The following is a 12785-nucleotide window of genomic DNA, read 5'->3' as shown; positions in this document are numbered from 1 at the left end:
GGGGTGTTATAGGAATAGAGGAAGCTAAATAAAAAAACCAACTACAATCTGAAAGAAAAGCTCAACCAAGCTCAAAGATCTAACTAAGGGGCTGTTTGGTTGGTTTTCCATTAAGTCCTGTATAGATGAAGTTGTCTGTGTGGATTAATCTGTCTAAATAGATTGGGGAGGGTTTTGTTTGAGAAGGTTTTTTCATAGATAGGAGGAGCGTGTTTTTTAATTGAGAGGGATAGGTTTGGAAAGAAAAAAAAACTTGGCTTTCTGCATAAAGCTCTCCCATAGAAGCTTACTGAATAAGTCACTTTCCATATCATCAAGCCACTACCAAACAGTCACGTATAGCTGACTGAATAAGCTGTGAGTCCTATTAAGCTCATTAAGCTGCTAACAAACATTCCCTAAAATCAATATTATCAGCAGAAATTTTCAATAGACATATTTAAAGATGACAGGAAAAACGAACCGATGTTCGAGTCCTCTTGTCCATGCAAAGATAGAAGCAATACTGTTTGTACTGGTTTCGTTTCCCTTCTGGTGCTGCCGAAAATGACGAGTTACAGTTCCATGGGCTGCCTCAGCTTCCAGTGTTTTCCCATCTGATGATAGCTGCAAACGACGGGTCGCGTTGGAATTAATTGACATCCTAAAACTACATACCCTTCTCAGAATAAAGATAAGAAATATACAAGTCTTACTGACCAAAACTGAAGTCATGAGACCCAGAGAACCAAATCCTGCACATAAAAGGAGTGCCAACAGTCAATTAACAACGCAACAATAAACTTTAATAGGTTGGGTAATCATCCAATTCGTCTGTAATCAATAAAGATTACCCTTGATTACAAAAGCGTTTGGTATGCAGACGGACCGGGATTGGACGGGACTGAATGGGAAGGGATAGGCAAGAGTGAGGTAGAGGCGAGTGAAAAATTGTGCAGGGTTTTAGGGTTTTAATTTGACATGGGTAGTTCAATAATTTACTATTTCAGTGGACAAAAAATGCATTCTTGTCCTACGCAGTCCTTTCCTGTCCTAGTCTAATTGTCGCACTAAACACGTGACAACAAGTTTTTGTTCTGTCCTGTCACTATCTGTCACGCATACCAAACGCATAGTCTATAATCCATTGCTATTTTTTTTGTCTTTGGGCCATAAAAAGTATAACCCATCTAAATCTGCAACATCACCTTGGGCAAGTAAATCGCTCTGGACATCTCCATCATAGTTCTTGCATGCCCAGACATACCCTCCATCACTTTTGAGTGCATAAGCCACCATATCATCAATCAATCGATGCTCATACCTTAAATTAGTACCATATCATCAATCAACCAATTAAAATTCATACATATATAGAGACGGAGGTTTGGGGGAACCCCTAAAAAATGAAAAACCGAGGAACACAGGGTAACCATTCATCGTGGACGGTATGCACATGTGCATACAAGTATTGAAGCTATTTATCATGTTCTATTCGCGTGTGCATTTTATGCGCTTGTGCATACTGGACAAATTGTTTACAAATTACTTGTATGCACGTGTGCATACCAGCATCCAGATGAACGGTTACCAAGGTATTCCTCAGTTTTTCTTTTTCTTTTTACGATTTTCCCCAGAACCTGACCTTACAGATATATCTACCATCCAACAACCACCACCTAAAAAGCACAAACCCACATCTAATTACAAAAAGAATTACCATATTGAATGTTCTTCAAATTTCTCCTTCCAATTCTCCTCATATGCCTCCTGAAAAATGTCCTTAAACCTGCAATGATCAGGGTCGAGTGTAATTCCCCAATTCTCTTCATATAAGAAAATTGCATATCAGAAAGAAAGGTACTGCTACCTGCCATCATATTTCTTCAGAATAGTATTTTTGGTGCTAAGATATAGAGGCCATTTCTTTGAAAGTGCCATTGCCATTGATGATTCAGCAAACGCACGAATGGACTACCAAAAAGCACAAGATTTCCATCGTAAGGTTTTATAATATAAAATAAAGCAAATTACGTTTTTCATCCCTGTGGTTATGAAATTGCGATTTTCGTCCCTATGGTTTACAATTTATTGCTACTTTCGTCCCTGGACTAATTCCTACCTTTAAAGTACAAGAGACCAAAACAGTAAAGAATTGTAAACCACAGGGACCGAAACAACAATAAATTGTAAATCATAAGGACAAAAATAGCAATGAATTACAAACCATAAAAAACAATTTATAAACCATAGGGGAGAAAATCGCAATTCTTCATAAACCATAGGTTAAAAAAACGTAATTTACCCTATAAAATATAATGCTAAGCAAAATTAAGAAGACAAACCTCATCAACATTATACATTGCAAGTGCAATTCCAGGACCCTTAAAGTCGAAAACATCAAGCTCCATGGGAGTTTCATCATTCTCTGGGACTGAACAAATCATGAAAAAAAAAAACTTACAGAAATGTATATCATGTTTTGAAGTACAAACTGTATTGAGAATGAAATAATTTTCAGCATACCGAAAACCAACTTGAGTTTTCCTGGTCCTTTAATGACTGCATCTGTAGCACGATATTGGTCACCGAAAGCATGCCTGCCAATACAGATTGGTTTCTTCCACCCTGCAAATTGACAAGAGGGAAGGAGGACAAAAATTAAGTTTCCACTGGACATCCATGATTACCAAACCTAGGTTGTGAAAATACTACCTGGAACTATCCTTGGAACGTTCTTGCACATAATAGGCTCACGAAAAACGGTCCCTGACATTCACAGGATTTTAACGAGTAAGAAAAGTTGACAACTATAATTGTATGTATATTGGTAGTGTAAAGAAGATGCCAATAAAGCACACTAGTGTCACAGCCAGTCCCGGAAACTGCAAATGTTCAAACCCATATATACCATCTACCCCCGATAAGAGATATACTAAAAGACTCAGCAGCCGTCCAAGAAATTCCAAAAAGAAATGCATACACACCCATGAACAATCATCCCCAACGCCATAAAAATATAAAATGATCTCATGGATCATACAAGCTGGATAAAGGTTCTTGATGTATCTACAGTCTAGACTAGGGACATGTGTTCATCAATTTGTTCCTCTTTACAAGCACTCAGAGACGGAGCCAGAAATTTTATCTAGGGGGGTGCCTAGAAAAAATGTAAGAAAAAACATGATTTCAAGGTTTATATGTTTTTTAATTAACTACTTGTCCTAAATGTAGTTGTAAAAAAGAGTTGAAAAACATGAGTGACCTAAACAGCATAACTATGTCTATATTTATACAAACATATACAAAATGTGTGTAGATAAGCATATAAATAATAGAAGTCCTTTGAAAATACATGAAATTAATCATAAGAGAAATTGTGTATTAATAAAGTAACGTGTTTATTTTAGAACCTTTAAAAAACTTGACATTTATAAAGGAAGAAAAATAAGAATTTGATATGAATATATAAAGTTTCAAGTGGGTAATTGAGGTTTGGAACTATATCAAATTTTATTTTTTATGTTTGAGGGGGACCCAATGCCACTTCTGGCTCCAAGGTGGCTCCGCCCATGAAGCAATACTCAAACAAAACTTTGTAAATTAACCTAGATGATTGCACATAGGTAAGAAAAAACATGGCACTTTAGAGTTCAATTGAGTGAAACACATCCAAAAAGCAACAGTGTGGATCTCACCACTGTGACCAAGAAAATCATATACAAACCATTTAAAATATTCCTGATTGTGCCGTTGGGACTCCTCCACATAGACTTCAACCCAAATTCTTTGACTCTTGTCTCATCTGCAATATTAGGAACAAACTATAGAATCTGAGATTAAACTAGCATAGTTAAATACAATAAACGGAAATAATGGATTTTCGAAGGCTGCTAGGGCTTCAGAATAAAAGATAAACGCTTACATCATTAGCACAAGTAGTAGGTTGTATTAAATGACTACTTGGGGGCTGTTTGGCTGGTTTTCCACCAAGTCATGTATGGATAAAGTTGTCTGTGTGGATTATATGTCGTGTAGATTGGAAAGGTTTTTGTTTGGAAGAGTTTATTCATAGATGTAAGAACCGTGTTTTTTAATTGGGACTTGGGAGGGACAAGTTTGGAAAAAACTTGGCATTTTGCATATAGCCCCCCTAGAAGCTTACTAAAAAAGTCACTTTCTATATCATCAAGCCACTACCAAACAGTCATGTATAGCTGACTGAATAAGTTGTGAGTCCCACTAAGCTCATTAAGCAGGTAACAAACAGGTTCTCAGTAAGTTTGCCATTTAGGTGGAGTAATATAGACCACTATCTTGGTGCCATCACAATCCATAAAACTAGAGGAATGCCATAGCTTCTATTTCCAAATTGAAGGAAACTGACGTATCAAATACAATTATCTGGTCAAACGAGGCATCCATGTAACCTCAAAAAATTGGCGAAAACTCAACCTATATGTATGGATGTTGCTCTAATCTACCTAGACAGCAAAGACATCCTCCAATTTATCTCTGCGAATGTGTATACTGAAACATATCATATGGTGTATGAAAGTGAATGAATGAATATAACAAAGTTTACAGAGGAAACGCTCAATTTTAGAGTTAGGACACATTAGAAATAGGTCTACTGAGAGTGGACAAACCAGGTGTGATTGTAGCACATTTTACAGCAACATTATACCTGCAAAAAACGAACAATTGTGGTGAGACTTAAAATAATAGTAAAAAAACTCTGTATATAAACATTTTGAGCAACAATAACCATCACTCCCCTCTTCTTTTCTGGAGTTGTTTGATCTTAGCACATGATTACCATTATCAATGCTCTCCGACTCCATCCATATTATCAGTTTCGTCAAATCAGTTATAAAAGACTACAACACTCCATAAAATGACTTGTGAATAAAGAATATATTAATACACTTCTAGACTTGAAATGCAGTTTCTTCTCTTATTCCCATCCCCCAAAAACACCAAATTCCTTCATATATATTCCTATCCCTAGACTAATGTATGCAACTTGTTAGTGTGTACCAGGATACAAGTGTCATTGTTACTAAGTGTATTATGTAAAGTATATATTAAGCTTAGGTAGGTAAAAGTATTATTCAATATTAGGTTTATAGAAGCAGGTGCTATTCTCTAGGAAGAATGAACTGCTCTCTAGGAATTTGTTATATCTTCAATATTAGGGGATTCTATTTCTCACGCATCTATATAAGTTAATATGACCTGTAATTTGTCTATTATAAAAAATAGATGCACAGTTTCTGCTTATTACCAGAGTATATGGCATCAGACCCTACTCTGCATATATCAATTTTTCAGTTGTCAAATTAGTCCTGGCCTATTCTAGGTAGTGGTGCTCAAAAACCCGACCAACCCAACCCAAAAGAACTCACCCAGAGGTAACCCAACACATAGTTGATACAAAATTAGGCCAAACTGCATCGATAGGACTGGAATTGGGTTAGGATAATTTGAACCCAACCCAACCTGATGAACCCGATGCCTTTGTATACTATGGACTTAACATGATTGTTAAGTTTTTGATAAAAATATGTACATTAGACATCAGACAACTCATAATTAGCTATATTCAAAATTATATTACAATTTCAATCGCAATTTTACTTTCTTATTTTCTTGAACTTTCAACTTTTTTTGAGTTTGTTAGACTTTTTTGTATGTTCTCATTATGATTTTACTTCATTCAAACAAAATGTTTAACTAGATTGTAAAATGATATACCAAAGTTTCAACCCAACCAAACTCGAACGATTTGGGTTGGGTTGGTTGTAGTTTTGCTAGGGTTGGATTGGGTTGAGATTTTTCAAACCGTAAACATTGGTTTGAGCTGTTCAAATGCCTTCAACCTGGCCAACCCAACCCATGTGCAACCCTAATTCTAGGTCTTCTGTCCATCCATTTCCCTGATCTTTTCAAGTCTTTCCAAGTTTGTCCTGTCATTTTATGGCAGAATCTACCACCAAGGTTGCAGCCACCTCCAGTCGGCTACACATGTGATACTTCCTCTCACCAACCACAAACTCAATGGGAAGACTTTCCTACATTTGGTTAATCCTCATGGTCATACATGGCCCTGGGAAAATTTGGTTATCTTCCTGGGAACCCTACAACTCTATTGTCGTGGTGCGACTGATCAACTCCATGGAGCCCCACATCACTGGGGCTCTATTTTCTTCTCAAATGTGCCAAAAAAATATGGGACTAAAGTAAAGAAGATTACTCTGACCTCGAGAATGCATATCAGGTTTAAGAATTGAAGCTCAAGTTGAAGAAGTTTCAGCAAGGTCAATCTTAAGTCACAGCATACTACAACTCCATGAAAGTACTCTGGCAAGAACTTGATATGTTTTACGAGTCAAGTTGGGGCAATATTGAAGAGCACCTAAAGTTCAAAGCATACCTTGACAAGGAAAGATTGTATGTCTTTCTTGCCAGACTTGATCGTGAAATGTATAAAGTTTGTGGTCATATCATCGGCAAACGGCCCCATCCGTCCAACAGAGAGGCATTTGTTGAAGTTCATGGGGAGGAAACTCGCCATTGTGTCATTCTCAATAGCTCCAAACGTTAGCAAGTTATCTCCACACACATCAATCCACCAATGAAAATAACTCCCCTTCATACGCAAGAACCACTTCAGTTCAAGCCTCACTCTGATGATCAACGGCCCCTGCTTTTTGGTAATCACCTATGGTGCAAGCACTGCAACCGTACAGGGCACACCGGAGCTACATGTTACCAGTTGAGTGGGTTTCCAAATAAACTGCCACTGGCACATCCTGACTGTGATTGTAGAACGTTAGTCACTACCACCTATGTCGACCAACTATCCAAGAATCTATCTAATGCCCATCTAACACGGGGGTAGATTGAAGCACTGCACAAGCAACTCCATCAAGCACCTAATACCACTAGTCACCTGGTTGGATGAAGATGGATGATCTATGTATGAGGATCCTTGCATGCCACACATGATTGATGCAGGGAGTTCAGTGCACTAGGCATTAATAGGCTGTAAACCAAGTATGATCTTGAATAGAACAGCAACTTATTTATCAGCTTCTAAACAATCATACAGACACAACAGAGATGCATAAATTGAAAGAATATGCATGTAGCATCCTTGGCTAACCGTACCAAATATTGTCCATTTTGTCCTCAAATGGACTAAAGGTTGTAAAACGCATCTAATAGAGGAGGTATTCAGTCCTTATAAGGCAACCTTAGTTCCCTTCCCCAACCAATGTGGGATCTTACTATCCACCCTTGGGAGCCCAGCGTCCGTGCTGGCACACCAATCTGGTTCCCAGCTCAGATACCATATGTAGTATTCCGTCGCTAACCATACCAGATATTGTCCGCTCTCTCCACACATGGACTCATGGTTTTGAAATGCATCTAATGAATGAGGTATCGAGTGTAAGGCAACCTTAGTTCCCCTCCCCAACCGATGGGGGATCTTACAATGCAACAAGTATTTACAGATATATTATAATGTTAAGCCAACCTAATTTTGGACAAGCAAAAAAGCAGTCATACATACACTATGTAAATTTGGCAAGGGGAAAAAACCAGTAACACTTACTTCAGAGCAGCATGGGCACTTTCTACAGTGACCTCATCATCAGTAGCATCACGATTCAATATTCCTAAATCAAAATATTTCACATCCAAATCTATGTACGGAAAAATGAGCTGAAAAGAAACAAGGGCAACACTCAGTAACGGATATGAACTGAACTCGATCAAATCAAGTCCGTAAAACAGATAACAATTTCAAATTTCAAAATCATCAAACCTTGTCTTTAATCATCTGCCATATGATCCTCGTCATTTCATCGCCTACAAATAAACAAAAATTGATTACAACTGCTATAGAGTAACAAGTATCAACACGTATTTCTATGAAACTTACCGTCCATCTCAACTATTGGATTGAGAACGCGGATTTTTTCGATGGCAGTGGTGGTAGCAGACGCGAAACAACGAAGTGAAACTCTGGATAAGCTAGTGGGGAGAGGAAGGCGGTTGCTGAATCTTACACTACGGAAGATGCTAGAATTTGATGATATTGGTAATCTAGGGTTTCTGAGGGGTAGAGGAGACGAAGATATCATGGTGGTGGCGGCGGCGGCGGAGGACATGGTGGTCAGACGGTGTTTCAGTCTGAGCATCGCAGTTGCGGCACCGTCGCTTGGTTTGTGTTAGCGTGATGCACAGGTCGGCTGGGTAATACGTTAAGAGCGACCAATGATTAAACCGGGTTTAATTTTGAACAATTTTGATGCTAACGAGTAAATTACGTTTTTATTCCATGTAGTTTGTTGAAGATTTCTGCTTTCATCTTTATAGTTTTTATATGAATAAATTGTATGAAAAAATAACATACTTTAACTTATAGATTGTATATCAAATCCATATGGCCCCATATGTTGTCCCTTTTTATGAGGTGATGTTTTGGATATTTTTATTGTAACTAAAAATTATTCGTATAATATATTGAGATACATTTCGATTTTAATATTTTGTTTTAATTAATATTATAGAGTGATAATGTTTTTATTTTGAATAAAAATATAAATATGAAGATATATCATTAAAAATAAAAATGTTACTCAAATGGTTTTTTCATCAAGTTTTTTACCTTTACCATTGAGAAGCTTTAAGAGCATCTTTATCAGATTCTCCAAAATAGAAAAGTAAAAAGTCAAAAATCCCGAAAAGAAATCATCTTTGTCTCCAACAAATTCTCTGTTATTGAGGTTACATAATTAATTATATTATTAAAATATTTTATATAACTCATAAAATATTATTTCTCTCTCTTAAACATTTAAATTCAAATAATCTCATTGGAAGGAATAAAAAACCATTTTTGTCTTATAGATAATCATTTTTCGGGAAATCTCAAAATCTAAAGAATTTCATCATCTCTCTTGTACTTTATCCATCTCTCATACTTTATCCATTTTGAACAAATGTGATACAAGAAAATGAGGTGGAACAGACATATAGTTTAGCTATAAAACATCAAATACGCTTCACACTTTACATTTTAGATTACTTTTTAAATTTTATTTATCTTTGTGATCCTATCACATGTCCAATCATATTTTATCCAATCTATCTGGATATCAAACACAGCCTAAAAGTCATAATTCCTTTACTAGGCCGGACTTGCATTCACTCAACCATCTCTCCTAATTGAAAAAGACAATTACCATCTCACATACACTCACAACTAAGAACAGTGATTTGCCCCTACCATGTGGAAAACCCGGCTCACCCTACCCGAATAGGGATGGAGCCGGCGATCCCCAGCTAAAACGGGTCCCAGGATCCCCGGTAGACACAAACTAAAGGATATTCTTCATGGAGTTTGACCGAGGACGAGATGTTAATCTCCATACCCGTCGAGAACTGGGGGCTATTATTAAAAACTGGGGTCGAGATCAGGGATTACAAAACCCGTCCATCCCCGCCCGGTTACCATGCCTACTCACAACTAGCCCACAAAAATATCTAGACAAATCAAATGGGCCAAAGCCCACTATAAACCCATCTATTGTGTTATTCAATCCAACAAGAATAATGAATTATATTAAGCACCTAAAATTATGTTTTCCTTTTTTTTGGAGGGTAACAAGACAAAGTTCTTACACATAAGGGACGAATCCGTAATTTTTTATATGATGGTACTATATAAAATGATTATACCTTCTAAAGCAATATTGTTACACTTTTTACAAAGCTAATTTTTTTAATTTACGACAGAGGGATAGTACGACGACACGTGTCACCAACCCATCACAACCACCCCATGGGGTCCGTCCTTGCTCACGTTGAAAGCTACTTAAAATAGATTCAGATTTTTGGTATAACATATGATCATAATAGTTTTGTGCACGATTTGTGGGGCTAAAAAACAAATATCGCCCCAATTTTTTTGTAAGTCGTGTTACATTCCTACTAAACCTATAGATCGTCTTAAATGAGTAATAAACAAAATAATGTATAAAATTTATAAAAATATTAAAATCTTACAAATTAAAAACAACAAAAATGTTTAATATGACAAAGTGAAAAAAATATCAAATAGTCGTTTTTGTTTTTGGTCGAGAGATTTTGATATTAAATAATTGTTTTTGATTTTAAAATAAATGATATACGTCTCCACTGGGGTGCTTTTTTTTTAAAACCAACTACGGTGAGTTTACAGGTTGGATTAATGGGTTATATAAATCTGGGCCTCAAGTGTAAGTACTCTCTTCAAAAACCAGTATTTAACATGCTAATAGATGACCATGCTAAAAACCAAACGATATCAGTATATCATACTCGAAAGTAAGGTTTGAAATTAATGAGATGTATGGAGACATGTTTTCTATAACTCTACCCTCGTTGTGAATACATCTCAATTGTTTATAGCTTTATTTTTGAAGTAGTATATAATATTCATATACAGCAAACAGAAATCATACGAACACTTCATATTTTAAATATGTAATATACTTTATATACGATAAATACAATAAATTAATTCACATATCTTCCTCATCATTGGTGAGGTTTGAACCTCTGATCTTTTATAAGGTAAAAGACTCTGATATCGTTAAACCAAAAGCCATTTGATTAAAAAAAATATCATAAAAAACTTAGGTTAATGATAAAAAAGAGTTATGAATAACTTTGTGTTGGTGTAATCATTTATTATTCCATAACTACCCTTTATGTTAGAAGTGCCATTGTAGATTGCATGACCAAATCCATATGGCCCCATATGTTGGCCCTTTTTTATGAGGTGATGTTTTGGATGTTGTTATTGTAATTAGAAACTATTCGTATAATACAGTGAGATATACCTTGATTTTAATATTTCGTTTTTTAATAGTCTTAATTGATGTTATAATACAGTTTTATGTGGTTTTGAAAGAGTAATAATGTTTTTATTTTAAATATAAATATGAAGATATATCATTAGAAATTGAAAAAAAAAATATTCATATTAGTACCAAACTAACAATTTAAAATTTCTCATTTTTGTGTATTTTTTTAATTCGTTTTTTATTGTTGGTTTAATGATATAATTATTATAAAGATAATAATTAAGTATTTTATTAGAACCCAATAGTTATCCTAATTATATTTTAGATATTTTATATTAAAAATGAAATGTATATCCTCTATTTGACTATATTTATCTGCAGTTAATTACACGAATTCAAACATAAAGTTTTAATAAGTTGTACTTACGCACAACTTACTTGTAATCTTAAACTTAAGTAGTGTGCATCAATAAACAGTACTTTATGCATAAAAATAATTTTTAAGAGTTTTTGTCAAATGTTTTTTGTAACTGTAGGTTTTTTGACCAAGTTATGTACTGACTAATCCAGTCATCACAGGTGAACTTTTATGTCCACAAACACTTTGATAATGCTTGGATTCGAACTTGAGGTAAATGAAATTTTCCACTACATCTCCTATAAGCCTTAACCAGTTAATACGAGTTAATACGAGTCTCCTTAGGGTTATTAGGGTTTTTTCCTGACTGTTTATATAAGGTCTCGTGTGGTTAGTCAATGTGCGAGCAAGTTAGTCTGGATATACATGTTTACAAAATAAAGAAAAAATTAGCATATGCTACTTTTTTTGTATACAATGTAATTTATATACGACAAATGCAACAAATAAACTCACACGATTTCTCATCATTATTGAGGTTTGAACCCCTGACCTCCTAGGAGGCAAGAGACTTAGATACTACTAGGTCAAAAGCCCTTTGGTTAACGCATATTACTTGTTGGTTTAAAAGTTGGTAGTTGGCTAATATTTTAGTTGCTACATTATAAACTAATCATGTTTGGTAAAAACTAACTGAGAAGTTAGATGATAATGTAAAAATGACATAAAAAGACATGATGAAAAACAAGAGCAGGTTTCAATAGATGCTCTAAAAATTTAAAATAAATAAAAATTTGATCCCTATTTTGGTGCAGCGAATTTTTTATATTGTTATTTAAAATTAAAGACAACAAGAGAAATTTCCAAGTTTAGAGAATTCTTTAAAATTGAGAAAAGACAGATGGTTTTTTTTAATTAATTTTTACCAATAAGATTGAATAATTATTCTTTTATACAAAAATTATAAGAAAATATATATAAATGATAATGATTTTAGAAAAATTGTTAAAGATTTCATAAAAATAGTGAGTTTTAATCAAAAGTGTGATGTATGATTGGTTTGAGTTTATACTCCAAATATCAAAAGTGTTTGGAGGTCTCAGGTTCAAATATAAGAAAAAAATAAAAATTACCTTGTGATTACGGAGGTTCAAATGTGGTGACTTTAGACTACCCATAAAACAGATGATCACCCTGAAATTAATCGACTTATATAGTAAGTTAGATATTCAGGTTAATAAAAAAAATAGCGAATTTTAAATATTGCAAGTCTCCTCAACCATCATTCTCAGGCCATAAGAGTCCAAATAAATAGGCGTTGATATTGGATTTTGAACTTATATCGTTGTCTTGTCTAGAAACCCCACAAATTATTTATCTTGATTTTCAAATTTAACTTTTATTGTAATTTTCTCATTTTTAATCCAGATAATTATAAATAAGCAAAAACCAATTTTGCTTTTTTTTTAAAAAAAATATTTTAATTTCATTTTATGAAATATATTTATAAGAACTCTTCTTATATGAAAAGAAAAGTAGATTTATATATATACCATATTTGGTCATAGAAAATACAAAATGGCAAT

General features: G+C 34.6%; 1 protein-coding gene across 2 annotated transcripts in view; it reads right to left on the bottom strand.

Annotated features, from left to right (window-relative positions):
- Nucleotides 1–8208, bottom strand: part of LOC112515246 (isocitrate dehydrogenase [NADP]) — an 11528-nt gene extending 3320 nt beyond the window's left edge. For both annotated transcript variants that reach the window (XM_025121935.1, XM_025121936.1), the window contains exons 1-13: nt 7931–8208; nt 7814–7857; nt 7601–7710; nt 4629–4666; nt 3707–3784; nt 2695–2748; nt 2506–2607; nt 2325–2413; nt 1850–1953; nt 1700–1768; nt 1188–1303; nt 700–734; nt 464–606 (exon numbers count right to left, since the gene is read on the bottom strand). In XM_025121935.1, the coding sequence (XP_024977703.1) occupies nt 464–606; nt 700–734; nt 1188–1303; nt 1700–1768; nt 1850–1953; nt 2325–2413; nt 2506–2607; nt 2695–2748; nt 3707–3784; nt 4629–4666; nt 7601–7710; nt 7814–7857; nt 7931–8189 (1241 nt within the window). In that variant the 5' untranslated portion in view covers nt 8190–8208. The remainder of the gene's footprint in view (nt 1–463; nt 607–699; nt 735–1187; nt 1304–1699; nt 1769–1849; nt 1954–2324; nt 2414–2505; nt 2608–2694; nt 2749–3706; nt 3785–4628; nt 4667–7600; nt 7711–7813; nt 7858–7930) is intronic.
- Between the last annotated feature and the right edge of the window lie 4577 nt (nt 8209–12785).

The sequence above is a fragment of the Cynara cardunculus genome (genome assembly GCF_001531365.2).
Source record: "Cynara cardunculus var. scolymus isolate 2C chromosome LG 7, CcrdV1, whole genome shotgun sequence".
Taxonomy (NCBI): domain Eukaryota; kingdom Viridiplantae; phylum Streptophyta; class Magnoliopsida; order Asterales; family Asteraceae; genus Cynara; species Cynara cardunculus.
Note: the sequence above shows the minus strand (reverse complement) of the source record. Positions and strands in the feature narration are given on the sequence as shown.